The sequence below is a fragment of the Lonchura striata genome, chromosome Z (assembly GCF_046129695.1).
Source record: "Lonchura striata isolate bLonStr1 chromosome Z, bLonStr1.mat, whole genome shotgun sequence".
Lineage (NCBI taxonomy): Eukaryota > Metazoa > Chordata > Aves > Passeriformes > Estrildidae > Lonchura > Lonchura striata.
In genome coordinates this window covers 3,046,652-3,073,580 of record NC_134642.1, presented here as the reverse complement: position 1 = coordinate 3,073,580, position 26,929 = coordinate 3,046,652, and the positions used below count along the sequence as shown (strand labels likewise).

Here is a 26,929-nt window from a genome sequence, read left to right as displayed (position 1 = left end):
AAAGCGGGAGCTCCCCCGGGGGAGCGGAGAGAGCGGCGGGGCGTTCCCGGGATGTGGCGGGGTGTGGAAGATTGGGAGTGCCGGGGCAGACTCGTGCAAGTGTCAGGGCGGGTTTGGGCTGGGTGTGAGGAAAAGGCTCTTCGCCCAGAGAGTGGCTGGGGCGGGCTCCCCAGGGAATGGTCACATCACCAGTCTGACAGGGTTCAGGGAGCCTTCGGGCACATGGATACTTGTCCTGTGCAGGAATAAGAGTTGGACTCAATGGTCTTTGTGGTTCCCTTCCAGTTCAGCGTTGGAGCCGTCATATTCTGTGATTCTTGGTGTATCAGTGTTTGAAGAAGCAGAGGGGGTGGGTGATGCCTTGCGCCGGGAAATGCCTGGTGGAGACATCACCCACATTGATGGAGGGAATGGTGGAGAGTGTTTTTTGCCCTAAAACACGTGCAGGAGGGTGGATGCTTTTCCACCCTCACCGAGGGGCGTTTGAGGGTGTAGTTTGATGTTCGGTCACCTGCGCTGGGCTCTAGGAAGAGGCCCTGGGTGTGTGTGCACACAGGCGATGTAGAACCGATGGCTCGGCGGATGTGTGGAGAAGAATGGTGGGAAAACACTGGTGGAGGGTGTGGGAAGAGGTCAGGGCAGAATAACCTGTATGCCACATGGCCGAGCAAGTGGAAAGATGAATAGCCCTCAGCACAGAGTGTAGAGACTGGGTCTTTGATTTTATAACCCAGTGTTTCGGAGGTGTGAATGTAGAATATAAAGCATACAGGTGGTGTTGTTTGTGAAACAGTGATCAAGGGGTGTCTCATGCTCTGAGGACTCCTAACAGAAATAGTAGCTGCTTGGCTGCTGTAAAGTCTGGCCCAGAATTTCCCAGTCTTAAAAAGTCCTTGAATCTGTAATAATGTAAAAGCTTTATGATGGGATATAGAAAAGCAGTAGACCAAAGCACATGGAGATTAAGTATTTCAAGTAGTCCTTCATGGAAGACTGTTTTATTTCTTCTCTCTTCTGCTAAAGATTGCTAGTCCGTGCAAGGTGGAAGAAATAGGCCTTGGAACAGGAGGATCCCCCAGCTGGAGAGTTCTATGTAGATCAAACCCAGTATATCATCAAACTTCTAGAAACTAAGAGTCAAATGTTAGTGATTCATTATTTCAAATAATTTTGGTGAACAGTCCTGAAAAGAGATGACTTGCCTGCAAAAGCTGATAAGAAATGTTAAAACCACAGCAGTAACAAAATTTTGTAGCTAGGGTGTCACAGCTCTGTTTGAAGGGATTTGCTGTTAATGGCTGAAGGGATTTGGCCATTGCTTTTTGACTGTGAATAATGTCTGAAAATACAGAATTATTTTTGCATTTAGGCTCAGAAAAGTTGGGAGTCAGGATGGAATAATGTCTTTTATTAAACTGTGGTGTGGTAATTCATCACATGTTTCTTTAGGAAGCATCCAAGTCATCCTAGAAAACAAAAACCAATTTAATTAGTGGCAAATTTCCACATGCAGATGATAATTATATTGCATTGTTACCTGCCTTATTCTAGGATAAATATTTTGGTTGTTCAGATAAGCAGGTGTTTAAAATTGACAGCAATGGAAAAACCTGTCTGCACCAAGGCCAGTGTGTGGCTCACTTGGCAGCTTTTTGAAACTACTGTGTTACAGAGTTTTAAGACAGTACTAGAAATAATCCTGCTTTGAAATGTAATGTTAACAGAAGTTGAAATGGACAAATATAGGAATTGCCTTTGATTCTAGTCAATTCAGACAGATTTGGAGTGTCTCAACATCTATGTCTAAAATTATTTCGAGAGACCATTATTACAGCCAAATACTAGCTCTAATTAAATGTGATCTTCATGGCTGGAAAGATGTGTGGGCAAGTGATTCAGTTCTGTTGGATCTGTAGTTATGGTGAAAAAAGAAATTTTCTTTTTTCTCAGCTCACAGACCTGTTTTAGGAGATGGTATGTTCTACGTCTGCATGGAAGGTTTTTAGAATTTTAGACAATGCTTGAAGAAAAAAGGAGGACATAAAACTATTCTGCTTCTTAAAAGACTGCTTTGCATAAATGAAAAGAACCTGCTTTGTCAGAGGGGGTCTTGGTGGTCCTAGCTTAGACAGGTAACTTGGGGTTAGCAGGCTTTGGATAATTTGCTTTGTCACTTCCTTATATTGCAGTTTGTACTTTGGCTTCTTGTTTTATGTAATATAGGATAGGTGTGCAGCAGTGGCCAGCTGGAAGAGATTTATGAGAGGTTTGTTTTGTCACGTGTGATGAAACCTAAACTAATGTCTTAAAAATAGGAAAATCTTGAAAAGTTGCTGAATTTTGTAAGTTTCATGAGAGTGTTACGTCATAGTAGCCTTTTTTTAGAACTTTACTGAAAAAATCTGAACGCAGTCTAAAAGGAGCATGGAATTGCTCCTGTTAATATAATCATGTACTCTCTAGCTTTTCTAGCTGGCAAAATCAGTAGAGACATTGATACTGCTTTGAGTCAAGGATAAGCAAGCCTTGTCCATTAATCCAGAAAAAGTTCCATCTGCCAAGTGGAGCAAAAATCTGACTTAACTTTAGATTTATACCAAAAGGATGTTACTTACTTAAACTCTTGCTAACACCTTAGTAATTCTGTTTGAGACGAGGGGAAATTTTGATTATTTTGATTTTCTGAATTATTGATTTTCTTAATGTACTTTGGCCTACAAAAGGGCATGTAAGGCTTTAGAAATGAATGTTTAATTTGCTTTACCTCACAAAAATATGTTTAATGTAAGTACATAAACTGTCCTGGTCAAAATCTTTCTCTTTTTGTTTACTGAGTCTCAGAGGATGCATCTCAGCAATTTGTTCCATTCTTTTGTTTGGAATATGAGATTTTCTTTCATTCGCTAAGGCAGAATAGTTTTTCTACCTATACCATCAGAATAGGGAGAAGTCATTTTACTGTTTAATTACAGTTGAATTTCATAATACTTAAATATTGTTTATACAGAATTTTTTATACTATTTGTAGAAATAGAAGTATTAAAATTGAGTTTTAACTAGGAAAAAAATTTCTATTCTAAATTTTGGAAACAGAGTTCCATTTGTTCTGTTAGGTACTAGATGTCCATTATAAGTGGAGTAGTTACTGTGTATCAACACAGTGTGTACTGTTCATGAAGTGTATACCATTTGATGTAAGTAAATTACTATAATTGATGACACACTTCTTGTTTTCTTTATTATGTCAGGAGGTCTACTTCAAGAATCTTTCAAAACAGAAACAAAAGGAAGTCATGGAGAAGAATGGAAACAACCACAAACTTCGTGTTTGTGTTGCTACTTGCAACCGTGCTGATTATTCAAAATTGGCTCCCATTATGTTTGGTATTAAGGCAGAACCACAGTTTTTTGAGCTTGATGTCGTAGTGCTTGGTTCCCACCTGATTGATGATTATGGGTAAGGTAAATTTTTATCTACCGGTATGTTTCTGAGGCGTTAGCAATGATAATATGTACATTCGTAAAACGAACTCTTGACATCATGAGTGTACACAAAAAAGTTTTACTTTTTTTTTCCAGAATTTTATTTTGCAGTTCCATATGAGAAATATTGCATATTTCATGCATTCATTTTTTTCAGCCAGTCTGGAATTCTAGAAAGTTTAGTGCAAATGCTGTAATTGAGACCCCAAAAAGGATCACAAACTGTAGTAAGTGAGAAACTCATGTCCTGCATTTTTCCCTGAAACCTGGTGACTATCAAATGGAAATGTGGTACAGTTTTTAAATTTTCGTAGAGGAAAGAGCCTCCTCAGTAATTTTAAATTGCACCTCTTCTGCTTTACAGTTATTGAAGGAAGTACTTATATATTGCATATCTCAGGAGAACACTGTTAGTTCTTACTTCCAGTATTGTGGAGGCAGAAAAGTATGGCCATATGTTTCTGACAAAATTAATAAAAAAATGATAGATATATGGGTATCTGTGGTATATGGGTAGGTGGGAGAAAATAGAGTCCCTGTCCATAGCTCTCCATAAGTAAGGAGTCAAATCACCCACCCAGGAGGATGAGATGTTTTGGTCTGAATCCCTTCCCTTGGAAGGACTTCCCAGATCCCAGGTGGATATTCTCCTGGTTGCTGGGGAAAAGATAGAAGAAACAGCATGGATAGTCGTTCTGGGACTGTGGTTGATTTTCCTCAGGCAGCATTTACCAGATTGAACCCAGTAAGTGAAGTTGATATGAGAACACATATTCTGGAAAAGAAAATCAGACTTTAGCTTTGATTGGCGTTGTCGAACTTTAGGACATGTATAAGCATATAGATTATACAAATAGAGATACTTTTTTCAAGTAGAGATACCTTTTGTACTTTCCACTGAGAAACTTTGGCATTTTGTAAGCCAGGACAGGAGGAAATTATATTATCTCAAACTGCTAAGACAGGATGTTCCACTGGTGACTGTTCTCTTTCTGCACATCATAGCACTCTGTTCCTTCCTTTGTTCCAGTAACATGGCAAGGTGAATTCAACATCACAAAACTAATTGATTCAAAAGAAAACCAGACCAAAAAAAAACCAAAACAAAACAACAACAAAAAAAAAAAAAACCCCACACAAAAAAAAACAGTTGGACCTCTTGACAGGTTAGTATGTTGAATTGCACCCTGTCTGATTGGAGAAATACAGTAATACCGTTTCATTTGCTAAAAAGGACAAACACAGTCCTGATTTCTCCATATCACACAACCCTTGGCTGTCTGCAAGCCTTGTGCAAAGTAATACAAAATACTACTTTTCCAGTTCCAAGGTGTTTAACATTTGTCTCTGTATTGTGAATGATTTGTAATGCACAAAGCAAACAGTAGAGATTTTGATCTGGCAAATGTTTTTGCTGTTAGTCACTTTGTAGTAAGTATTCTAAAAGCCAGGTACTTCTTGGGTTTTTTCAGGGCCTAGCCCTGCACCCCTTAATCTGGGTCATCCTAGGAAAGTAGTGGGTCCTCAGAACATATATGTTCTAATGATGTGAATGGTGTAATCAACAGTAGCAGAAGTCAGATGACAGTGATCCTGTGAAGTGTCTGGTACTGAAATGTTTGGAGAATAATAAAGGAAACAAAACCACCAGAAATGCACAGTCTTGCTTGTCTCCTAGACTTTCAGCTTTCAAAAGGCAAAGAATACAGAAACAAAGAGAAAAAAAGTTTCTGAGATAAATGTACATAATTAAGAAGATAGTAGGTCTGTGAAGGATATTTGTAAATGGAGTTGGAAATGCAATGAAATTTATGCTATATAAATGCAAGCCCCTTTACTTGGTAAAATAAAAAGGATATGCTTTGAAAGATTAGAGAATCTGAAATAATATATGCTACCTGCAGGATGTTTTCTGTAAATATACTGGCCTCAGCTTTGCCTCACATTGGTTGTTGTATTTATAGAGTTGTTCACAGAAGAGTCAATAAACATACCCTTTCTGACAGGAAATCAGGCCACATCTATTCTCAGAAAGGCCCAGTGGACACATGAACAAAGAGTTTGATTTCTAAGGATTTCCACAATATGTTCAGCACAGTTCCTCTTTAAAGGTGTCTAGAGAAACTAGAATATTAGGGAGGATCTTCACATGGATGAGAATATTCTGTTAAAATCTTAAAAGCTGCTTTCCTCAGTGAAGAAGATGTGGAAAGCTGGCCTTTTTTCAGCCCCGGTACAGCTGTTGTAATTCGTGTTTATTTTGTGACACAATATTGCTGTAAAACCAAGTTGTATTTACTCTAACGACCCTTTTTCTCTGACCTTCAGCAATACCTATCGCATGATTGAACAAGATGACTTTGATATTCATACAAGATTGCACACCATCGTGAGAGGGGAGGACGAGGCAGCTATGGTGGAGTCGGTGGGCCTTGCCTTAGTCAAGTTACCCGATGTCCTCAACCGCCTGAAACCTGACATAATGATAGTTCACGGGGACAGATTCGACGCTTTGGCCCTGGCCACGTCTGCGGCCCTGATGAACATTCGCATTCTTCACATTGAAGGTGGGGAAGTCAGCGGGACCATCGATGACTCCATCAGACATGCCATAACCAAGCTGGCCCACTACCACGTGTGCTGCACCAGGAGTGCAGAGCAGCACTTGATAGCCATGTGTGAAGACCACGACCGCATCCTTTTAGCAGGCTGTCCCTCGTATGACAAGCTCCTCTCTGCCAAAAACAAGGACTACATGAGTATTATTAGCATGTGGCTAGGTAAGCAGGTCACTTTTTATGTTTTTCTCGCATGCCTTCCAACACTAGACAAGCTCAGTAAGTAGGCTGACAGTCAAAGAGTAATACGTATTTTTCAATAGTACGTGGTATGTCTTTCTACATTTGTCTTCATTCTGTATTCTGCTATGTACAACTAAAAAGCTACAAATCATTTCCAGATCTTCTGCCAAGTCAAAAAATAACTCCTTAAATGCTTAATTTCTCTGAGCCGAACAATTTAAAAGCAGAACAGTCTTACGTGAGCGGTTACCTTAGTGTAGTAGAGTTTTAGTTGAACAGAATCAAAGCTGTTCAGTCCTAACATAAAAAATCATACAGAATTTTTATTATTAACCTTTTTTTGAGGAATGCACTGAAACAGGATAACATGCATCAGAGGCTTTTGGTGTTTTATTCTCACTGATTTAGAAATAATTCCTGTAAACAGTGGAGTTTTTTGTTTTCTTTTTATCTTTGACAAAGCGGTCTCTTGTACGGCTAGGTGTGGAAGCTGCAATCTTTTTCAGTCAGTATGTTTTGCAGATAAATGTTTATCAAACGTGCTAAGACAAGTATGATTGACTCTTTTAAAGCAGAGGAAATTAAGTCTTTGCTTGAGAATGGACAATTGACAGAAAATCAGAGCGACTTCAGGAGTTACTCCAGATTTCTAGTGGTGTGAGAACAGTCTCTTGGTCCTGGTGTAGTCTTGGAAAGCTTCAGAAGTAGATTTAAAAGTTAACGGTTTGTTGACATTTAGGTAGTGGTCTCTTAAAGTTATGAGATGTGCTTAGAGAAACAAATAACAAGCTAGGCGACCCTGTAACTCCCTTAATTTTTATTTTAGCATTGATCCGTGTCAGATATATCCCTTTTCAGGATTTCACATCTGTAGTTCGAAAAGTATGTCCTTCCTTCCTCTTGCTATTCTACACTGATAAAAAAGCTTTTCTTGCTCTCCGTTTGGACAGGTGAAGATGTCAAAACCAGAGATTATATAGTTGCTCTGCAACATCCTGTAACCACAGATATTAAACATTCCATAAAGATGTTTGAGCTGACACTAGATGCACTCATCTCCTTCAACAAGAGAACACTTGTTCTATTCCCTAATGTGGATGCAGGTGAGTAGAACACCTTCATGACAGAGTGACACATAACAGATTGCCTTCAAAAGAGTGCTTTTATCCCAGGTCCTCCAGCCAGACTGAAATAGCTCGATTGTGTCAGCCTCATGGGTGCATCTGCTACAGCTCTATGTTCACATGGCCGGAGACATTTCAGTTTTTCAATGTGGGAAAGAAAATGAGAGAAACTAAGTGACATGTAGGAGTAATATTAGAGCCTCTTAAATTAGCTTAAAACTGCAAAGATACTTTTGCAGTGAATTCTTGTATCAAACTTTGATATATGTGCTCAGCTAAATTATTTACAGTGTAAGGATAAAAAGAGAGAAAAACCTGTTCAGAGCTGGCAACTTAGTGAGTGGTTGGCTACTAGATTCTTTGTGCTGCCTGGACTTTGGTTTTAAAAGTAGAACTTAAATTATTTATTCTGCTTTGGTTTTCTGTAGGAAGCAAAGAGATGGTTCGTGTGATGAGGAAGAAGGGCATTGAACACCATCCCAATTTTCGGGCAGTAAAGCATGTGCCATTTGACCAGTTCATTCAGCTGGTTGCTCACGCTGGTTGCATGATTGGTAACAGCAGTTGTGGTGTCAGAGAGGTGGGAGCGTTTGGTACACCTGTCATCAACCTGGGGACACGTCAGACGGGAAGAGAAACAGGTACATGTGTGCTTAACTAGTGTGTAATGCAGGACAGTGTACTAGGGGTGTCACCATTGCTTTAGTGGAAGCAAGGGGAGGCACAGAACTGATACAGAGTGATGTCAATCTCATGGGCAGCTTGCCCTCACAGAGGAAACAAAACCAATTTTTTTTTCGTTTCTAAAGTAGCTCATACTCCAATGCAGTTTGAGCATCTGATCTGTCCTATTATGTTAATTTTTGTCATCTAGGTGAAAATGTTCTTCACGTTCGTGATGCTGATACACAGGATAAGATTCTTCATGCTCTACAGCTGCAGTTTGGGAAGCAATATCCATGGTGAGTACATTCATCTTAATTCATTGGAGGGGATGTTAAAGCAGTAGAGTAAAAGGCATTTAGTCCTAAGGTGTTTCATCATATTTGATTGGAGTGCTTTTAATGCACTCATCTGAGGTTACAAATGATTTTTCATTTCAAAACCATAATGCAGTATCTGGTATGCAGTAGTATTTATAGAGCAAAATGTTACTAGTAATGTTTCAATACAAGTAGTCATTTAACATCCAACAGAAAGTCAAGAGGACAAAATTCATATTAACCTAGACCAGTGTGATTTGGAGAGCTTGTTCTTTAGGAGCAGCATGGGAGAGAATATCCTTTTTGCCGACTTTCACTGGTGCCTGAAGGACACTTTCATGTGGGTACAAATGATACTGAAAGCCAAAAAATTGTCAGGATCAAGGAACACTATAAACCCCTGGTTAAGCACAAGAAAAACATCCCTGCCCAAGTCACCTCCTCATATCCTACCAGTAGAGAAATCAGGACAGGCAGACACATTGTGGAGACCAGTGTCTGGGTTTGTGACTGGTGCTATCATGAAGGTTTTGGCTTTTATAACAGTGAGTTGTGTTTTTATGATTTTTAGCCTATTACAGGGGAATGGGATCCCCTGGCTAAAAGGGGCAGAGAGTCTTTGGCAGCAGGCTGGCCAGTCTGGTGAGATGGATTTTAAACTGAAGGACTGGGAGTCAGGGTGCAAATGGCAGCAATTAGACTTCAAAGTCAGGGTTCAAATGGCAATGATTAGACTTTAAGCTGAAGGACTGGGAGTCAGGGTGGAAATAGCAATGATTGTGACATTGCATCCTCCTGGGGAGCAGGTCATAGCAACCACTGCAGGGACAGATGTTCCTTGGCTGCAGCTCAGATTGAAGATCTCTCTTGTTTTGAGGCAGTTTTAAGAGATGGGCACTCTGAAATGAGTAACCTCCCCCTTGATTCCAACCAATCCCTTTCCACCAGTAAGGAACAACACACAAGTAGATGCAAGTAAAAAATAACAGTTTATTAACAAAAAAAAAACAAAAACAAAAACAGGGGAGGAAAAAAAAGTCAATAACTGTTAGATACCAAACTGCTAAATCTCACAACCCCACGGGAACAGAGACCCGAAATGCCAGAAATAACTGTTCCTGAAGTGGTGTCTGCTAGAGGCAGCTGCATGGCTGAAGGACAAAGGGAAGGTGGCATCTCACCCTTCCAGGATGGTGCCTCCCAGTGACCACAGATTTGCAGGAACAAAGAAGCAAGATGGTGAGAACCCCCACTGGGAGGGCAGGGGTCTGCAGAGCAGTTCTGGAGGCAGATGGAAACTTGCTGGTTCAAGTGGCTGCTGCCACTTCCTCCTGCTGTCCCTGGGCTCAGCCAGAACTGCTGCCATGGTCTTCTCCCATAGTCTTCTCTCATGGAGTGGCTGGGATTGAGGCAAGGCCAGCCCCTCTCTGCAGCAGCATACAGACTTTGCTCTGAGACAGCCCAGAAATGCCAGCTGGTGTCCCTCTGAGGCAAGCAGAAGGAAAACTGAAAAGAGAACCCAAAAAGGGAAGAGAAAAAAACTTTGCCAGAACAAAGATGAAACAGCCCTTAAAGCAAACACTACGCAGCAAAAGGCAGGAAAGTGCCTGGGCAAGGTGATTTTGAAAATGCCTGCAGTCACCCCCACACCTGCCACACACACACAGAGTCTCCAGCTGCAGGGTCTTGAAGAGGCAGTGATGATTTCTTGGCACAGATAGATGTGGAATTCAGTAACATTATAGATCGCTCCAGGACAGGATCATCGGGCAAAACACATCAAAGGTTTTTATTCCTATGGTGTGCATGACTCACACCCCTTCAAGCAACCTGATTGTTTGATCTTCTGTGAAGTGCCTGTATACCAATGCACACAGCAAGTGATATAAACAAGGTAATCTAATAAACTAGAAATCTGTGTGAGTTTGCAGAGCCAATTGTGATCTGATTGGAATTATGGTGACATACCTGAAATGTTGTCATGGATGGGTGTGTATTTTTTAGAGAGGACAGGTCAGAGAAGCAAGGTGGTGGAGTTGCTCTTTGTGTGAGAGAGCAATTGGAATGTGTCAGGCTGTACTCAGGGACAGATGAACAAGTTGAGAGTTTATGGATGGGAATTAAGAGACAGGCTGATATGGGTGACACTGTTGTGGGTATTTACCAGAGGCCATCTGATGAAGAGGAGGAAGCTGATGAGACTTTGTGTGGGCAAGTGAAATAGCCTTACAGTCACAGGCCCTGGTTCTCCTAGGAGACTTGTACCTGATATTTGTTAAAAGTGACAATACAGCTTGGCACCCAGTTCAGGAAGTTCCTGCAGATCAGTGAAGATAATTTTGATGCAGTGGTGGAGGAGCCAGTGAGGAAGGGTGTGTTCTGGACTTTTTACTAACAAACCAAGAGGCACTGGTTGAAGATGTAAAGGCTCTAGGGACAGCATTGGCTGCAGTGACCATTAGAGAAACTGAGAATCCTGCATTGGGGAAGCAAAATGGCAAGCAGGATTAGAACCCTAGACCTGCAAAGAGCTAACTTTGACTTCTTCAAGGGCCTATTTGGAGGAATCTGATGGCTTAGGACTCCAGATGGAGGAGCGTGTCCAAAGAGCTGGTCAGTATTCAAGCATTACTTCCTCTGACCTCAAGACAGTGCATCCCTGTGATCCAGAATTCTGGCAAAGGGGGCTGGAGACATAAATAGATGAGATTCTCGTAAAAATCAAACAGAAAAAAGAAATTTATAGGATGTGAAAAAAGGGACAGGCCACATGGGAGGACTGTAGGAACATGTCAGAATGTGAGAAGGAATTCAGTCTGGGTAGGGATTTAAAGGACAACAAGAAGGACTTCTACAAATTCATCAGCAGCAACAGGAAGAATAGAGTAGATGTGTGGCTGCTGCCGGATCATATGGGTCTTCTGGTGTTGGAAGACACTGCAGAGCTGTAGAATTATTGAATGCCTTCTTTACTTCAGTCTTTACTGCTGAGAACAGCCCTCAGGAATTCCAGACCTCAGAGGTAAGAGGAAAAGGCTGGAAAATGGAAGACTTGTTTGTAGAGGGTTGGGGTAGAGATCAGCTAGGGAGATTAAACACCCATAAATATACAGACCTGATGGGATGCACCTACGTGTGCTGAGGGAGGTGGCAGATGTTGCTAAGCCAATCTCCATTATCTTTGAAAAATCATGGAGTGGGAGAGATGCCTAATAACTGGAGGAAGGCCAGTGATACTCCCATAGTCAAAAAGGGCTGGTGGAAGATGTTGTGGTTAGGGACCATTTGGGATACAGTGGTCATGCAATAATAGAATTCTCAATTGCTGAAACAAGGAGGGACACCAACAAAACTTCCAACTGGACTCTGAGAGGACACACTTTGGCCTATTCAAGAAGCTGATTTGGAAAGATCCATAGGAAGCAGCCTTAAAAACCAGAGGGTCCAGGATGGACAGACGTACATCAAGAAATTAATCTTGAAGGCAGAGGAGCAGGCTGTCCTTGTGTGCCAAAAGATAAGCTGTTGGAGAAGATGACTGGCCTGGATGAATAAAGAACTTCTGTAGGAACTAAGGGAAAAAGAGTATGACCTTTGGAAAAAGGGGCAGGTAATTCAGGAAATGTTCAAGGATGTGGATAGATCATGTAGGAAAAAAAATCTAGGGAGGTAAAAGCCCAATTAAAACTTAATCTGGCCATGTCTGTGAAGAATAATAAAAAATATTTTTATAAAGACATTAATGACAAAAGGAGAGGCAAGGATAATCTCCATTCATTTATTAGATGGGAAACAAAATTCAGTAACTAAAGATGAGGAAAATGCAGAGATACTTAACACCTTCTTTGCCTCAATTTTCAACAGTGAGACAGGTTGTCCTCAGGACAGCTGTCTTCCTGGGCTGGTAGATGGGGACAGGGAGCAGAATGGTCCCCCTGTTATCCAGGAGGAGGCCATCAGAGACCTGCTGAGCCACTCAGATGCTCACAAGTCTGTGGGCCCAGATCGGCCACCCCAGGGTGATGGGGGAGCTGGCAGATGAGCTTGTGAAGCTGCTCTCCATCATTTACCAGCAGTCCTGGCTCACTGGGGAGGTCCCAGATGACTGGAAGCTGCCCAATGGGATGCCCATCCACAAAAAGGGCAGGAAGGAAGATCCAGGACACTGCAGACCTGTCAGCCTGACATCAGTGCCTGGCAGGATTATGGCCCAGATCATCTTGAGTGTTGTCACATGGCACCCACAGGATGGCCCAGCATGGATTTAGGAGGGGCAGGTCCTGCCTGAACAACCTGATCTGCTTTCATAACCAGGTAACCCACCTGATGGATGAGGGGAAGGCTGTGGATGTTGTCTGCCTGACCTTCATGCCTTTGACACCATCTCCCTGTAGGACACTCCTGGAAAAGCTGCAGCCCACGGCTTGGACAGGAGCACTCTGTGCTGGGTTAGGAACTGGCTGCAGGGCCAGACCCAGAGAGGGGAGGTGAATTGTGTCACATCCACTTGGGGGGCAGTCACCAGTGGTGTCCCTCAGGGGTCTGTGCTGGGACCAGTCCTGTTTAATATCTTCACTGATGATCTGGATGAGTGGATCAAGTCCACCATCAGTAAATTGCAGATGACACCAAGCTGGGAGTGAGGATTGATCTGTTAGAGGGTAGGGGGGCTCTGCAGAGTGACTTGGACAGGCTGGATAGGTGGGCTGAATCCAACAATATGAGGTTTAACAAGTCCAAATGCCAGATCCTAGACTTGAGTCACAACAAGCCCCTGCAGCACCACAGGCTGGGGACAAAGTGGCTGGACAGTGGCCAGGCAGAAAGGGACCTGGGGATGCTGGTCAAGAGGTGATTGAACATGAGCCAGCAGTGTGCCCTGGGGGCCAAGAAGGCCAATGGCTCCTGGCCTGGATCAGGGACAGTGTGGCCAGGGCAGTGATTCTTCCCCTGTACTGGTTAGGCCTTTCCTTGAGTGCTGTGTCCAGTTTCTCAATTTAGGAAGGATGTTGAGATGCTTAAATTCATGCAGAGAAAGGCAACAAAGCTGGTGAAGAGCCTGAAATGAGGTTCTATGAGGAGCAGCTGGGGCTGTTTAGCCTGGAAAAAAGGAAGCTCAAGTGAGGTCTTATCATTCTCTACAACTCCCTCACAAAAGGCTGTAGCCAGGTGGAAGTTTAGGCTAGATAAAAGAAAATATTCTTCACAGAAAGAGTGTTTTGGGAATGGAATGGGCTACGCAGGGAGTTGGTTGAGTTGCTGTCCCTGGAGGTGTTTAAAAAAAGACTTCATGAGGCACTCAGTGCCATGGTTTAGCTGGTAATGTTAGGTAACAGGTTGGACTCAACTGTGTCTAAGGTCTCTTCCAGCCTAGTTTATTCTGTGATTCTGTTATTTGGGGTCTGGAGCATCTTTCTTATGAGGAGAGAGAGAATGTGGAAGCCAGCCCTTGTCTAGACAAGACACGACACAACTGAGGGGCAAGATCTCTTCAATACATAAAAATATCTGCAAGGCAGATGCCCAGAGGATGGTGCCAGACTCTTCTCAGTGATTCCCAGCAACAGGACAAGGAGTGGTTGTGTGACCACAACCATGAACCAAAACACATGTTACACGTCAGCATGAAGAAGAGCTTTACATTGAGGGTGGCAGACCACAGGCAAAGACTGCCCAGATTGTTGTGGAGTGTCCCTCCCTGGAGACACTAAAATCCCACCTGGATGAGCTGTGTCACCTGCTCAACATGACCTGCCTTGGGGGGGATGTTGGCCAAGATGATCTCAAGAGGTCATTTGATCTCATGATGCGTAGAGAGTCCCAAGTGCAAGCTTCCAGGGAAGCTGCAGAATTCTGGCAAGGTGCCTTTCCATTCCTCAAACCCAATGATTATTGACTCTCCTTCCTCTAACATGTAAGTTCTTATGGACTTCGATAGATACTTGCTCAACTAAGGACAAGGATAAAAACAGTATTTCTTAATAATCTAAACAGAACAATTAAACTGAATTCTTTAATACCAAGTAACTGATACCGTGTATAATATTTTAGGGACAGATATGTTGAAAACTGACATTATACAGTTTATTATTACATAGTTGGCACCTGTATGGTAAGTACATCTTATTTCATTTGTAACACATGCATAAACTGTCCACATTTTTATTTCTACTTTATGGTGTGAGTCCCTTCATTACACTTAATTTTACAGGGGTTTTGGTATCATTAGTTTCCAGTTTTCTACCTTCCAGTTTCATATGCCAAAATTATTGAGCTAATGCCAGACCTTAAAGATCTGTGTGTGTTCTTTAAACTACTGTAACTACATACCATGTCTCATGACAGTCTGTCATAGTGTGAACTGCAGTATTGGCAGAGTAGCCAGATCATAATATTGTAATGACACTGTTACACTCTTCTGTCATACATAGAGATTGCAGTGTTACTTCCAATTACATTAATTCTTTTTTGTATTATAGCTCAAAAATATATGGAGATGGTAATGCTGTTCCAAGGATTTTGAAGTTCCTTAAATCTATTGATCTCAAAGAACCATTGCAAAAGAAATTCTGTTTTCCTCCTGTCAAAGATAATATCTCTCAAGATATTGATCATATTCTAGAGACACAGAGTGCTCTGGCAGTGGATCTAGGCGGAACAAATCTCCGAGTAGCAATTGTCAGTATGAAGGTAAATATTCTGTTGTGTTTCTAGATACTCTGCAAACTCCACTGGGCTTTGTGGATATGGGCTTGTGATGCAGGAGTTCCAAAACAAAGCAGTCTATTGACTTTTACTGAGGGATAAAGAAGATTTCTCCCCTTCTTTCCTGCCTCTTATAGAGTCCTGATAGAACTTGCCTAAGACTGATGTTAAACTAGCAGTGCCCATTTGGTGGTGCAAGGTTTTAGCTGATGCTTTGTGGGTTGGCTACAGACTTTGAAGAATAGAACAGCTTTCCCATGTATTGGTTCTCCTTAAAAGGTGACTCGGTTCAACCTGCAAGTTTTTGTATGTCAAGCAAAAACATGGAGGGCTCCAATAGTAGACTTTTTGCTTCCCCACTGCCTTACACTTCAATTACACTTGTAATTGACACACAAGACCATTCTGAGCAACAACCAGTATCTAGCAAATCAATTTAGTGAACTCTGCAGCATTTCAAAGATGTGAATAAAATTCATGATGAGAAGTCTTTTGCTTTTGCTCTCAACAGTATTGAATAATTATACATACAGTTACACTCCATATTTGCAGCTACATCAGTTCAATAATAGTTGCCCAGAAGGCAGAATAAGATGCCTTGAAGCATGAAGGGTTATATAAAGTGACCTGATACAGTCCAGAATTCATTTAAGAGATGTCTGACAGATCTTCAAGGCCTTAAAGACAGGTTTTAAAAGTGTAATATTTTTAGAAGCAAAATTGACACCACATTTTTCCTATGAGTCAACACAGACTGGAAAAAAATAATGTAAAAAATTCTGCCCACTTTACAGAGCTCAAAGTGACATTTGTGAAAATTGAAACACTAACAAATTAGAGTGAAAACAATCAGACTTTCATAATAAAATTTACACAACAAATGTAAGCATTTAAGAGCCAGTGGCAGAATGAGATTTAATTTTATTTTCACAAAAAAAAGGAAATTTTAAAATTCCTTTTAGAAGCCCTTATCTCTTCTGATAATATTTGCTGCAACCTTGTCTTCCAAAACAAGTTCTCTGGTGCGCCCTTGAAACTAAAAGTGAGGAAGAAACTAAGCATCCAAAATCCACAAACTCTATCACTCATGTGATACTGAGACACTGGAGCCCGGTACTCAAACCCACTGTCAGTTTGGAATTTTCCAAGTTCTTGGGAAACAGTGACTCAGCCATGTTGCCTATAGACTGTCTCTGTTACCCCTCTTGGCTAAGTTGCATTAATTCAGTGGAATTCAGTGAGATACATGGTACAGGAGATTTAACAGAGAGAATTACACTGTTACACAGGATACCTTCAGCAGTCTCCTGGCTTAATCCTGTGATGTAAACACTGAATTAAGATCAGTTCCTTAGTACCAATCTTAGTACCGAGATTCCAAGCAGGCACCATGAATACTTTCATTACACAGCATGACTGGGGTTGAAAATAATCTTCATGTCCCCTCCACACCCTCTCCAAAGTATTTACAAGGGCATGTAGTGACAGGAAAAGGGGGAATGCCTTCAGCCTTAAAGAGGGTGGGATTAGATTAGATATTAGGAAGAAATTCTTTATTGTGAGGCAGGGGGGCACTGGAACAGGTTGTCTAGAGGAGTTTGGGATGCTGCATCCCTGGAAATGTTCAAGGCTGGGTTGGATGGAGCTCTGAGCAACCTGGTTTGGTTCAGTGTCCCTTCCCATGGTAGGGAGTTGGAAATGGATAATCTTTGAGGTCCCTTTGAACCCAAACTGTTCTATGATATATGACACTTGATGGTACTACTCCAGAGATATTGCAAGTGACTCAGAAGTGTAATTGCTTAGAAGATATTTCTGAAAATACAGTCTTTTGCCTTGAAATTTCTAGCATTTCTGCTGTCTGATTCTGCTTTCATGCAGTCAGATTGGAAAGATTTTATTTTTAAAGCATTGTGGGTTTTATGTCCTTTTTAGCAATTGTTACTCTCTTTTTTTAACATTTCAGTGTTGATCTTAAGTACATTGCTCTATGATAGTTTATACCTAACAACAGTTGCAGTAGCTCTGGTGATACCTGCTCACACAAGCCATGTGTTCCTTAAAATGTGTATTTAATGTCAGATGGGAGGTTGATTACAGAAGCAAAATGTAATGCCTAATCTTATAAATTTGTCCCCCAGAGCTGTCAAGAACATTGCCTGCAGGCCCAAAAACTAAAGTATAGCATCTGTGGTTTTTTTTAAAGACATAAGTTATGTCTCTCTATTTTCAAATTGACCTGTAATTTATATGGAAGAGAAATTTCATCACCACATACATTTCTCTGGGGCATGTTTTGTTGTTTTTAATTTCTAGGGTGAAATAGTTAAGAAGTATACCCAGCTCAACCCTAAAACCTATGAAGACAGACTAGCATTAATTCTAAAGATGTGTGTGGAGGCTGCATCAGAGGCAGTAAATGTAAACTGCAGAATTTTGGGAGTAGGTAAGTTAACAAATAGTTTTTACATCTATATTTTTCAACATTAAATCACTACTCATTAATTTAAAACGCCTCTCTAAAATGAATCTCATGTACCTTAAGTTCTCACATATTCTTAACAAATAAACATTTCTAAATGGCTGAAAATGAGAAGCTGACTATAAAGACTGAAGTCTCTACAGTTTGTAACAACCATTAAACAATCTGTTAAGTTATGGTAAATGGTATCTAAAATATGTTTTTGTAGTACTCTGGATTTTGAAGCTCTCAGCAGTCTTGGCCTTGTGAATCAGATGCTCAGTGTTTATCAAAACAGAGCTTTGCTGTCTGTAAGCCTTCCTTTAGGATCAGCTGTGCAGCAGAATTTTCAGATACACCAAGGCAGACTAAAAAGGCTAGAATGTTAGGAGTAAATCTGTAGCCAACAGAGAAAACAGCAGCCCTTCTGCTGACTTCTAATTCACTTGCAGTACCCTTCTGTGTTAAACTATGCTTATATCAGACATGACTTCTTCAGTGTAATGGTGACTAGGAGATTTGGCCTTAGATACTAGTTATTTATGAAGATGTTGATTAATGTGTCGTGGATTTTTAAGAAGGACAAAGAATATTTCTTTTAGCTGAGAAATGTTCCTGAAGAAAAGTAGTTTGTTCGAGATGAAAACTTACCTGAATCACACACTACAAAGAAAAGTTAACTTGGACATGTGTTCTTTAAAAGCAATGTTAAGTAGACAAAGCTGTGAGGAGAAATGTTAGCCCTTCAAATCAGATCTTTCTTACACCTTTAATGTTCAATTCAGCTGCTAGTTTTAGAGCTTTTATGGCTGCTTTCTGTTGCAGCATTAACCCTGGAACCATCTTCATACGTGACTCAGTTGTATAAGCCCTGTACAAGAAAATGTTCAAACTTTACTGTCTAGAGCTAAATACCTCCATAATGAAGACCTGCTTTTCAGTGGTTCTTCCACCAACTCTGGGAGCCTCTCCAGCTAGGGAAAACTGGGTTGGCTAATGGAGCCTAATACTGGCCTACTCTATTCAGTAGACAAATCTCTTTCACAAAAACAGTGTGTTTTTAAGAAAAAAATCACTTCTCTAGGTCTAGTAATTATTTTTAGTCATTCTAAATCTTGAGAGTTACAGCAGAATTCTGGACACTAGCAGTATTCCAGGGTTTGAATCATTTATTTTTTGCTGTTATGTCTTTTGTACATCAGTAACAAGAAACACAGCTGTTATTTGCCACAGTCTTGCCTGAAGTAGGAACATTAACTCCAACATTAACCACTACCTATCTAGCTAGTCTTAAGATACTTGGTGCATTGTGGTTAGAGGTGTGGTATTCTATGAACTATACTTTTGAGGGTGACTGAGCACTGACACACACTGCTCAGAGAGGTTGTGGAGTTGTCATCTCTGGATATACTCAAAACCCACACGGACAGAATCCTGTGACATTTGCTGTAGGTGAACGTGCCTTAGCAGAGAGGTTGGACTAGATGATCTCCAGTCGTCCCTTTTAGCTCAAACCATTCAATAATTTTGTGATCTTTACATGTCAAAAGTTGAGTATTTCCAGTATTTAAAAGTTGAATACTGCCAGTAATACTTCAAAAATTTTTACTTTCATGCTCTGCTTCAAAACCTTTGTCATTAGAGAAAGAAAAATAGGTTTTTACTTAAAGTGTGTCATACAGATTTAGATTTCATTTTTCTCTCCTGTATTTCTATGACTTAGGTATTTCCACAGGTGGACGGGTAAACCCTCGAGAAGGAATTGTGCTTCACTCTACAAAACTCATTCAGGAGTGGAGCTCTGTGGATCTCAGAACTCCTATATCTGATGCTTTGCACCTGCCAGTCTGGGTGGACAATGATGGAAACTGTGCTGCTCTAGCAGAGAGGAAATTTGGTCATGGAAAAGGAATAGAAAATTTTGTAACACTGATTACTGGTACAGGTGTGTATGTCGTAGTTCAATGACACCCAAAGTCCAGCACCATCACTTAGAGGCTCAGGTGTTCTATAGGCATAAACATTACCACTATGCCTGGAAAACCAAAAATTCTTTTGCTACACTATTTGTTTGGTTTAGGGTGCTTTTTAATATATTCAGGCAAAAAAAACAACTTCCGTAGTTTAGACTTTTTGATGAAACAAGTTCTTCTGGTACTGCTACAGAGGCAAGTAAGGAAAATCTGAGCAACTTCAACTGGAATAATTTTGCATTTTTCAGCTTTACAGCTTAATTCTCTTTCAGCTTTAGAAATACAGAATATGTATCTAGAAGATAAGCAATATAAGAAAATATGCTTAAATCTCAAATGCAAATGTGGGGTAACTTTTCTCATTTGCTAAGTATATAGTCCTTTAGATGGTGGCAGTAGGAACTTGCTGGTGAATCTACACCCAGTTTGGGAAGGGGCAGCAGAGGCCTGCACATTTATCTGTCCTGGCCCTTTAACACACAGGTTTAACTGTCTAAATACAAAAATGTAAAATTTTAAGGCAAATTTGGATAGTTTTCTGTGTAAAGAGCATGACTCACAAGCTTAAAAGATCTGTCATAGTTCAGTACCATCCATAGGTTTAAAAAAAAATAAAAGCATTATATATCATTTTGATAAATATATGAACAGGAGGGAGCTATGAGCTTGTCTATAAGGAGTTTCAAATCACTGAAGCAAATTATTTTATCTTGTCTGTATCCGAATAAGCAAATATCAGTGTCTTGTAGAACTGGGGCCTTTAGAAACTGTTGGGGAGCAGGGGGTGTTTATCTTTTTTTGTAAACAAAAGAAGTCTTAATATCTTTGCAGGAATTGGAGGTGGAATCGTGCACCAACACGAATTGATCCATGGCAGTTCTTTCTGTGCTGCTGAGCTTGGGCACATTGTTGTATCCTTGGATGGACCAGAGTGCCTGTGTGGCAGCCAAGGATGCATAGAAGCCTATGCCTCAGGAATAGCACTGCAGAGAGAAGCTAAGAAACTGCATGATGGTATCTATTTACTCTGGGGTTTGAAAACACACTTACTAAACTGCAGTATAGGAAGACATTTTCAAAGAAGGTATTAAGAAAATAATTCTGCCTTCTTTTTTCTAAGAGGAGACAAGAATAGGTGCACAGATCTTTTTCAGTAGCAAGGAACATTTGGAACCACTGGTCTCAGAATTCCCAGAAGCACACAGTAGAGCTTGTCTCTTCTTTTGAAGCTTGACATAAACTAATCTGTTAGGCATTCTGTGACATTTAGTTTCACAGTGATTGTCTTTCAGCAAAAGCTTTTCAGTCTTAAAGAAGTTTGAGAATATTTATATTTTATTTAATTTTGGGTCTAACAAGACTAATGAATTACCACACTCTGACTGTTCGAGTTTGATTCTCTGCTTCTGCAAGTAGTGTCCTGAATAATCCTGATATGATTACTTCAGCTAAACTCAGGGTTGGACACATTGTTCAGGATTCAGTATACAAGTTAAAGAGTTGGGAAATGTTTTAATTGCCTATTTTTTCACCCTCTGACTTGCCACATGATCATGTTTTGCTCTTGGCTTTCTCTTCTTTTCAGATGATCTGCTTTTAGTAGAAGGTATGTCAATGAAGGAGGAGGAGATTGTTAGTGCTGCACACCTTATTCAAGCAGCTAAACTTGGCAATACAAAAGCAGAAAGCATTCTCAGAACAGGTGAGAACATAGCCCAGAGGGTAAACACTTCCATGATTGTATTTTAGAGGGTACAGAAATGGCAGTGCACTGTAACACTGCAAGAATCCTGAACATGTTGAGGCCCTCTCAATATAGAAATTAGTAATGGTAATGAGATTTTAAATAGAAATGTTGGAGAAAAGTATCTGTTCAGAAAAGAAAATATTAAAAGGCTCTGCAAAGATCAGTTTAAAAAAGAAGTCTCAACATTATCATAATGGAAAATTCTGGGGACATTTCTTTGTAGGTAAGTGAATGGCTGGTCTGAGGTAGCAAAGGCAATTTAAGTTATGTGTTACTTTACATGGAGGATTTTACTGGTTTACTAGTTTTAAGCATAGTTCTCCCTCATACATAGTGGTTAACACCAAGGTGTTAGAGCGATGCTTTCCTATTTTCTCCTTGCTTACAAGCATGCTTAATGCCTTGTTTTGTCTTCATATCCATAATGTTGAATAATGCATTATTGTGAAAAAAATTTGCCTTTCCTTTTTTTACTTTTGAAAGAAAATTTAATAGCAGACATGCATTACCTAATAACATAAAACTCTGTGGAACAAAACACTTGACTGACTTTCCAATGTTATTTGCTGCTAACAGATAATGCCAGAACTGCTCTTGAGTATTCTACTCATTTCTTGTTACCTCATCTTTTCAGCTGGGACGGCACTGGGCCTTGGCGTTGTGAACATTCTGCACACCGTGAACCCGTCCCTCGTGATCCTCTCTGGAGTTCTTGCTAACCACTACGTCAGTGCTGTCAAAGAGGTGATAAATCGACAGGCGCTGTCCTCGGTGAAAACAGTGGATGTGGTGGTCTCCAATCTAGCAGATCCTGCTCTTCTGGGAGCTGCTAGCCTGGTACTGGATTATACCACACGTAGGATATACTAAAGAATTACAGAAGAATCAGAGAATTGGACTATTCAGATTCCTAATGGGTGGAGGGAATACTTTGCCCCCAACTTTTCTTTGATCAGAGCAGCTAATGAATCAAAGTAGTGTTCTGAGTAATTAGTGACTACTTTAGCATTTCCTAATTAAGGTATTATCTTTTTGTATTTTTCCTAAATTTCAACTGACTTCATTGGAAGTAATGTGCAATTCTGGTTTTTTAAGCACCTCTGTTGTTAAGCCTATACATTACTTTTGAGTGTGGCTGAATTATTTGAGTATCTCTTGCTGTATGGGGATAATGTGTATGGTGTGTAAAATTATTACAACTCTTGGGGATCCGTATCTCATTTCCCACTTATGTGAAATGAGACGTTTACCAGCTTTTCAGTTTCCAGGATTCCACCCACAAGGTAAATATGATGTAATCACCAGTAGCAGGTAGTAATTTCAGTGGGTGGAAATGAGGGCCTTTAGAATTAAAAAAAGGCTACACTTAGAAATTTCTTTTCATTAATGACTTGGTAGAGGCAACCAAGTTTATTTATTATATTATCTCTAAAGGCCAGTGTTTCATTTTAGAAGCTTTACATATGAAGGAAAAAAACTACAGTTTATTGAGGTTACAGCCTGCAGAGCAATCCAAACAAACTAAGTAGTTGCAGTGATGCAGTGAGCATCTTTGTCTTCTGGCTATGGCCAATAGTAAATTGTTTGAATTTTAATCCTGGGGGATTTCTCAAGAGACTTCATCTACTACTTTCACTGAGGGGGGCTGCTTATTCTTTGGTAGCCAGTTAGCTGAAATTCAGCCACATGGCACAGCTGATTATGAAGAATCTGCCTTTCACTGGTGAGTGACACAGTGCATCCCCTCAGCCATTCGGGTGGCTGCAGGTGCAATGTTCTTGTCCTGCTCTCACCATCAGCTTTCAGGATGGAAAGTCAAATCTGATCCTTATCCTTGCCTTCAGAGCATTCAGAGGCCTAGGGGAAAAGTATGTCAAGTGCCAGTGAAGGCTTGCCTAAGTAAGCTGTGGTTTGTATTTCTTTCATGAGTCCTTGATATACAGTGGTGTCTTTATCCAGCTGCTTTTTTAGCATACTTTCAAGATGCTGGAGAAATTGAAAAACAAACCCATCTATCAGCTAATTCAGAAAGATAACTCTGGAGGAACAGTCACAAGACTATCCTGTCCTGAATTTGACCTATTTTAACATCTAACTCAACCACTGTTATTCTAAGAAGTCCAGTAATGTGTCAGTACAGGGGCTATTTCCACACTTGAACTTCTCTTCCAATTAAAATGAAACAATCTTCTGCTATATAATGAACTTGGACTAAATAGCTCCTAGTTCACTCACTAATTCTGGGATATAATCTATACAGATTGTCTTTACTTCATCCCTCTTCCACAAGGAATGCTTACTGGTAACTCATATCCAGTGTGGATTTCAGGACCACCAGATCTCCCTTCTGATGTATCCATGACAATCACACAGCCTCTACACCACTGGCAAATAACTGGTTCTTAACTGTTTGCCAAGTTATACTAAACTTTATGTAACCAAGGAGTTTTAGTTCCTTCCCCTACACGTTGTTGTTTACTTGATGATTCCCATTACCTTCAATACCAGAGCATTAGCTCTGTGAGCAGCTCAAGGAGAAGCTGGCATTTCTCTGCAGTGACAGCAGCTCAGATCAGGAGTACTGAGGTTCTAACAGTGAGGAGGACTGTCATTCGATCTTTCCATCCTCTGCTATCACAAGGAATGCCTGGCTGGAATGCTTGGCTAAAAGTGGGGACCAAGCTTTTGCTTTCCAGACCCTCTGAAGCTCTGTATTTTTGGTATCTCAGACTCAAAATCTTTTTCCCTAGCAGCTGAAGGGAGGGTGCAGGCACAGAAAAACCACAACTGACTAAAACACAAGTTGAAAAGTTTTACACCTTTAACATCACGTTAAGAAAATAATTCTTCAAATGATTTTGAAAATGCTTTTTTTTTTTTTGTCAATTGTCCAAGAACTTGCTGCATATGTACAAGCAGTTTATAAAATCAGAAAGAATAAAAAAATCATGTTTAATAGCATAATAGTGGTTTTGTTTGTCTCTTCTTTACCTGTTCAGAAGCGTCCTTTGAACTTCAGGTACTTTAATGTGGACCAGAGATTTTATGGATATTAGCCCCCCTGTTGTATCCAGTCCCAGAAGGAGCAAACATGAGATGTTCACTGAATATCTGCAGCAGTGTGCTTATTGATGCTGGCCCAATGTCCTTTAGAATAGCCCATACCATCCACTTTAGTTATTCAGTATTTTGAATCTTTGATATGTCAACCAGACACTTGGAAATAACAAATTCATTCATTTTCTGGTGGTCTTGAAGCACTCGCCTTCCTCCATTGTAATAAATTTGTCAAAAGCTTGCACTTATTATCAATGTAGGCAATGGCAATTTTATATTAAAAAACACAGCACAGAGTAAGGTGCAGATGGAATTTACACTTGGATGCAGTGAAATCTGATCACTGTGTCAATTTCAAATGCCATGGAGATACCACAGGCATTAGCAAGTACAAAACACCTGGGCTGTACTCCCCTTGGGCCATTACAGATAATTGTATCTGGATTAGAACTAGTGCCATAGCACAGTTCTGCAAAGGAATATGCTTGCTTGCATGACAAGTACTGCTGGAGGAATCCTCTTGAAAAAGACCAGACACCCATGTTGTCCATTCTGAAATACAAGCCAGTAATCTGTATGTCTCCCTCTTAACTGGTTGCTCAGAAAAAAAAAAAAGAAAGAAAAAAAAAAAAAAAAGGCATCAAGAAAGAGAAGCTGCACCATGTTTTTTTATGGCTGCTAAAAACTTAACCATGTTCCACAGGCTGAGAGGATGAATGCACAGAGCTGTTGTTTTCAGGCTCCCTGTTTTCCAATAAACCCATGACCTCTCCATCCCCCTTCTTGACAAATGCTCATTGTAATTTCAGACTGCCTGGCTGCCAGCTGCCACCTGATCAGAAGCTAAACAAAGCAAGGTCTATACTAGGAGGTATTCAGCAAGAGTTCACAGCTTCTCCCTCCATACTGCCTGAGATCTTCACAACATCCAGCCAGGAGTATACCTAAAGGATAGGAACTGCCCAAGTTTTTTTTCCAGATTCCACTGACTAATCTATGGAGATAAGCAGCAACAGTGAGAAGATAATGCCAGTAAACAGGACTGAGCACACACAGGACACCAGAGGTGTAGCACAATACTATCGCATGAAGTTACAAAACAGTGACAGACACTGACCTCTGCAAAAAAAACAAGTCAGTGTTTAGAAACACAGATAAGAGGACTGTTTCTCCCATATAAACCTGAGAATTCTTTTGCTCTGTCACAAGGTCTAAGTATCTAAAACAATTGTCAGACACAGAAAATGTCCTGATTCCAGGAGTGCTGTGTTTGGTTCTGAGCTCCCTGGTACTCAAGAGACATAACAATACCAGAGAGCTCAGCAAAGAACCAGAAAGATTACAAAGCAACTACAGCATTTCTCCTATGAGGGAGGGCTGAGAGCTGGAACTGTTCAACTTGGAAAAGAGAAGGCTTAGGAGAATCTTACCAATGTCTATAAATACCTAAAGCAAGAGTGCAAAGAAGATGGGCTCCTTTCATTTGTACCACGACAGGAGATACTGGGCACAGAGTGAAACACGGAAGGCTCCATCTGAACATCAGAAACACTTCTTTACTGCACTGGTATCCAAGCACTGGCAGAGGTTGCCCAGAGAAGTGGACTTTCACTTCTTGGATATCATCAGAAGCTGTCTGGATATGGTGACAGGCAACAAGCTCAGTGTGGTTTTACTTGAGCAGAGGAGCTGAACTACATGACCTCTAGACATCTCTTCCAACCACAGCCAGTGTATGATTTTGTGACAGCACTGATAAAGACAGTGAGCTAGCATACTTGAATGTAAAATTAAGGCAGAAGAAGTAATCTGCAAAATCTCTGCACCAGAGTTAGTTAGCAGAGGTAATCAGAACCCACAGAGCTGCATTTTAAGTGTTGCAGCAGGATGAAATATGTCAAAAATCTGAAAACACATTCTTAACCTCTGCAAACCCAGCATATAAAATACTGCTTTAACTTCTGTAACATTGCTTTAGCCTTGAAGTTGAGTCTTTGCCCATTTTCTTGGATTGCAGCTCTAAGCCACCTCTATAGCCAGATAAAATATTCTGTAAGATAGGAAAATGTAGTGGTCAATAAATATCACAATTCAGTGTTCAGGAATCACTCTAACCTGTGATCTGATCTTTCACATTCTCTTAAATTCATATTAATACGTTAAAGACTGTATATTTAATGTAGTGGATTTTATTAAATTATCAGCACATTTTGAACACCTTTCTTTTCAAAACTTTTGAGTGTGCAGCAAAAAGGAAAATTTTGGTCAAGGCATAACTAGTCAAGGCTAGGAATAGTATCAGCATTTTATGGACTTGCTCTGTGCTTCAGTCCTGTTGGACTCAACTGCCATACCCTTGTGCAGTTCAGAAGATATCTTGCCTTAATCTTCCATGGAATCAAGCTTTCAGACTTGTAAGCTACTATCATTCTCATCACCACCCATCAGCAGTGTGTGAATGCACTTGAAAACATGAGACTAGGTCCAGTCATTACAGACAACAGCAAGGTACAGTTTAACAACTGCAGCCCAGCTGGAAACCATTTATTGACTGCCTTACCCATCAAAGGGACACAGCTGCTGTGCAGTAACATC

General features: G+C 40.5%; 1 protein-coding gene across 5 annotated transcripts in view; it reads left to right on the top strand.

Annotated features, from left to right (window-relative positions):
• The window catches only part of GNE (glucosamine (UDP-N-acetyl)-2-epimerase/N-acetylmannosamine kinase), a 34,857-nt gene extending 10,616 nt beyond the window's left edge, over positions 1-24,241 (top strand). For 3 of the 5 annotated variants that reach the window (XM_021533868.2, XM_021533869.3, XM_021533871.3), the window contains exons 2-12: positions 3,249-3,457; positions 5,812-6,263; positions 7,235-7,387; positions 7,837-8,049; positions 8,283-8,370; positions 14,871-15,081; positions 17,413-17,542; positions 19,281-19,502; positions 20,362-20,544; positions 21,116-21,232; positions 21,912-24,241. In XM_021533868.2, coding sequence (XP_021389543.1) covers positions 3,249-3,457; positions 5,812-6,263; positions 7,235-7,387; positions 7,837-8,049; positions 8,283-8,370; positions 14,871-15,081; positions 17,413-17,542; positions 19,281-19,502; positions 20,362-20,544; positions 21,116-21,232; positions 21,912-22,147 — 2,214 coding nt within the window. In that variant the 3' untranslated portion in view covers positions 22,148-24,241. Of the gene's footprint in view, positions 1-720; positions 1,144-1,965; positions 2,133-3,248; positions 3,458-5,811; positions 6,264-7,234; positions 7,388-7,836; positions 8,050-8,282; positions 8,371-14,870; positions 15,082-17,412; positions 17,543-19,280; positions 19,503-20,361; positions 20,545-21,115; positions 21,233-21,911 lie in introns of those variants that run through there. The other 2 variants (XM_021533873.2, XM_021533875.2) reach the window with 2 other exon arrangements.
• The last annotated feature ends 2,688 nt before the right edge of the window (positions 24,242-26,929 follow it).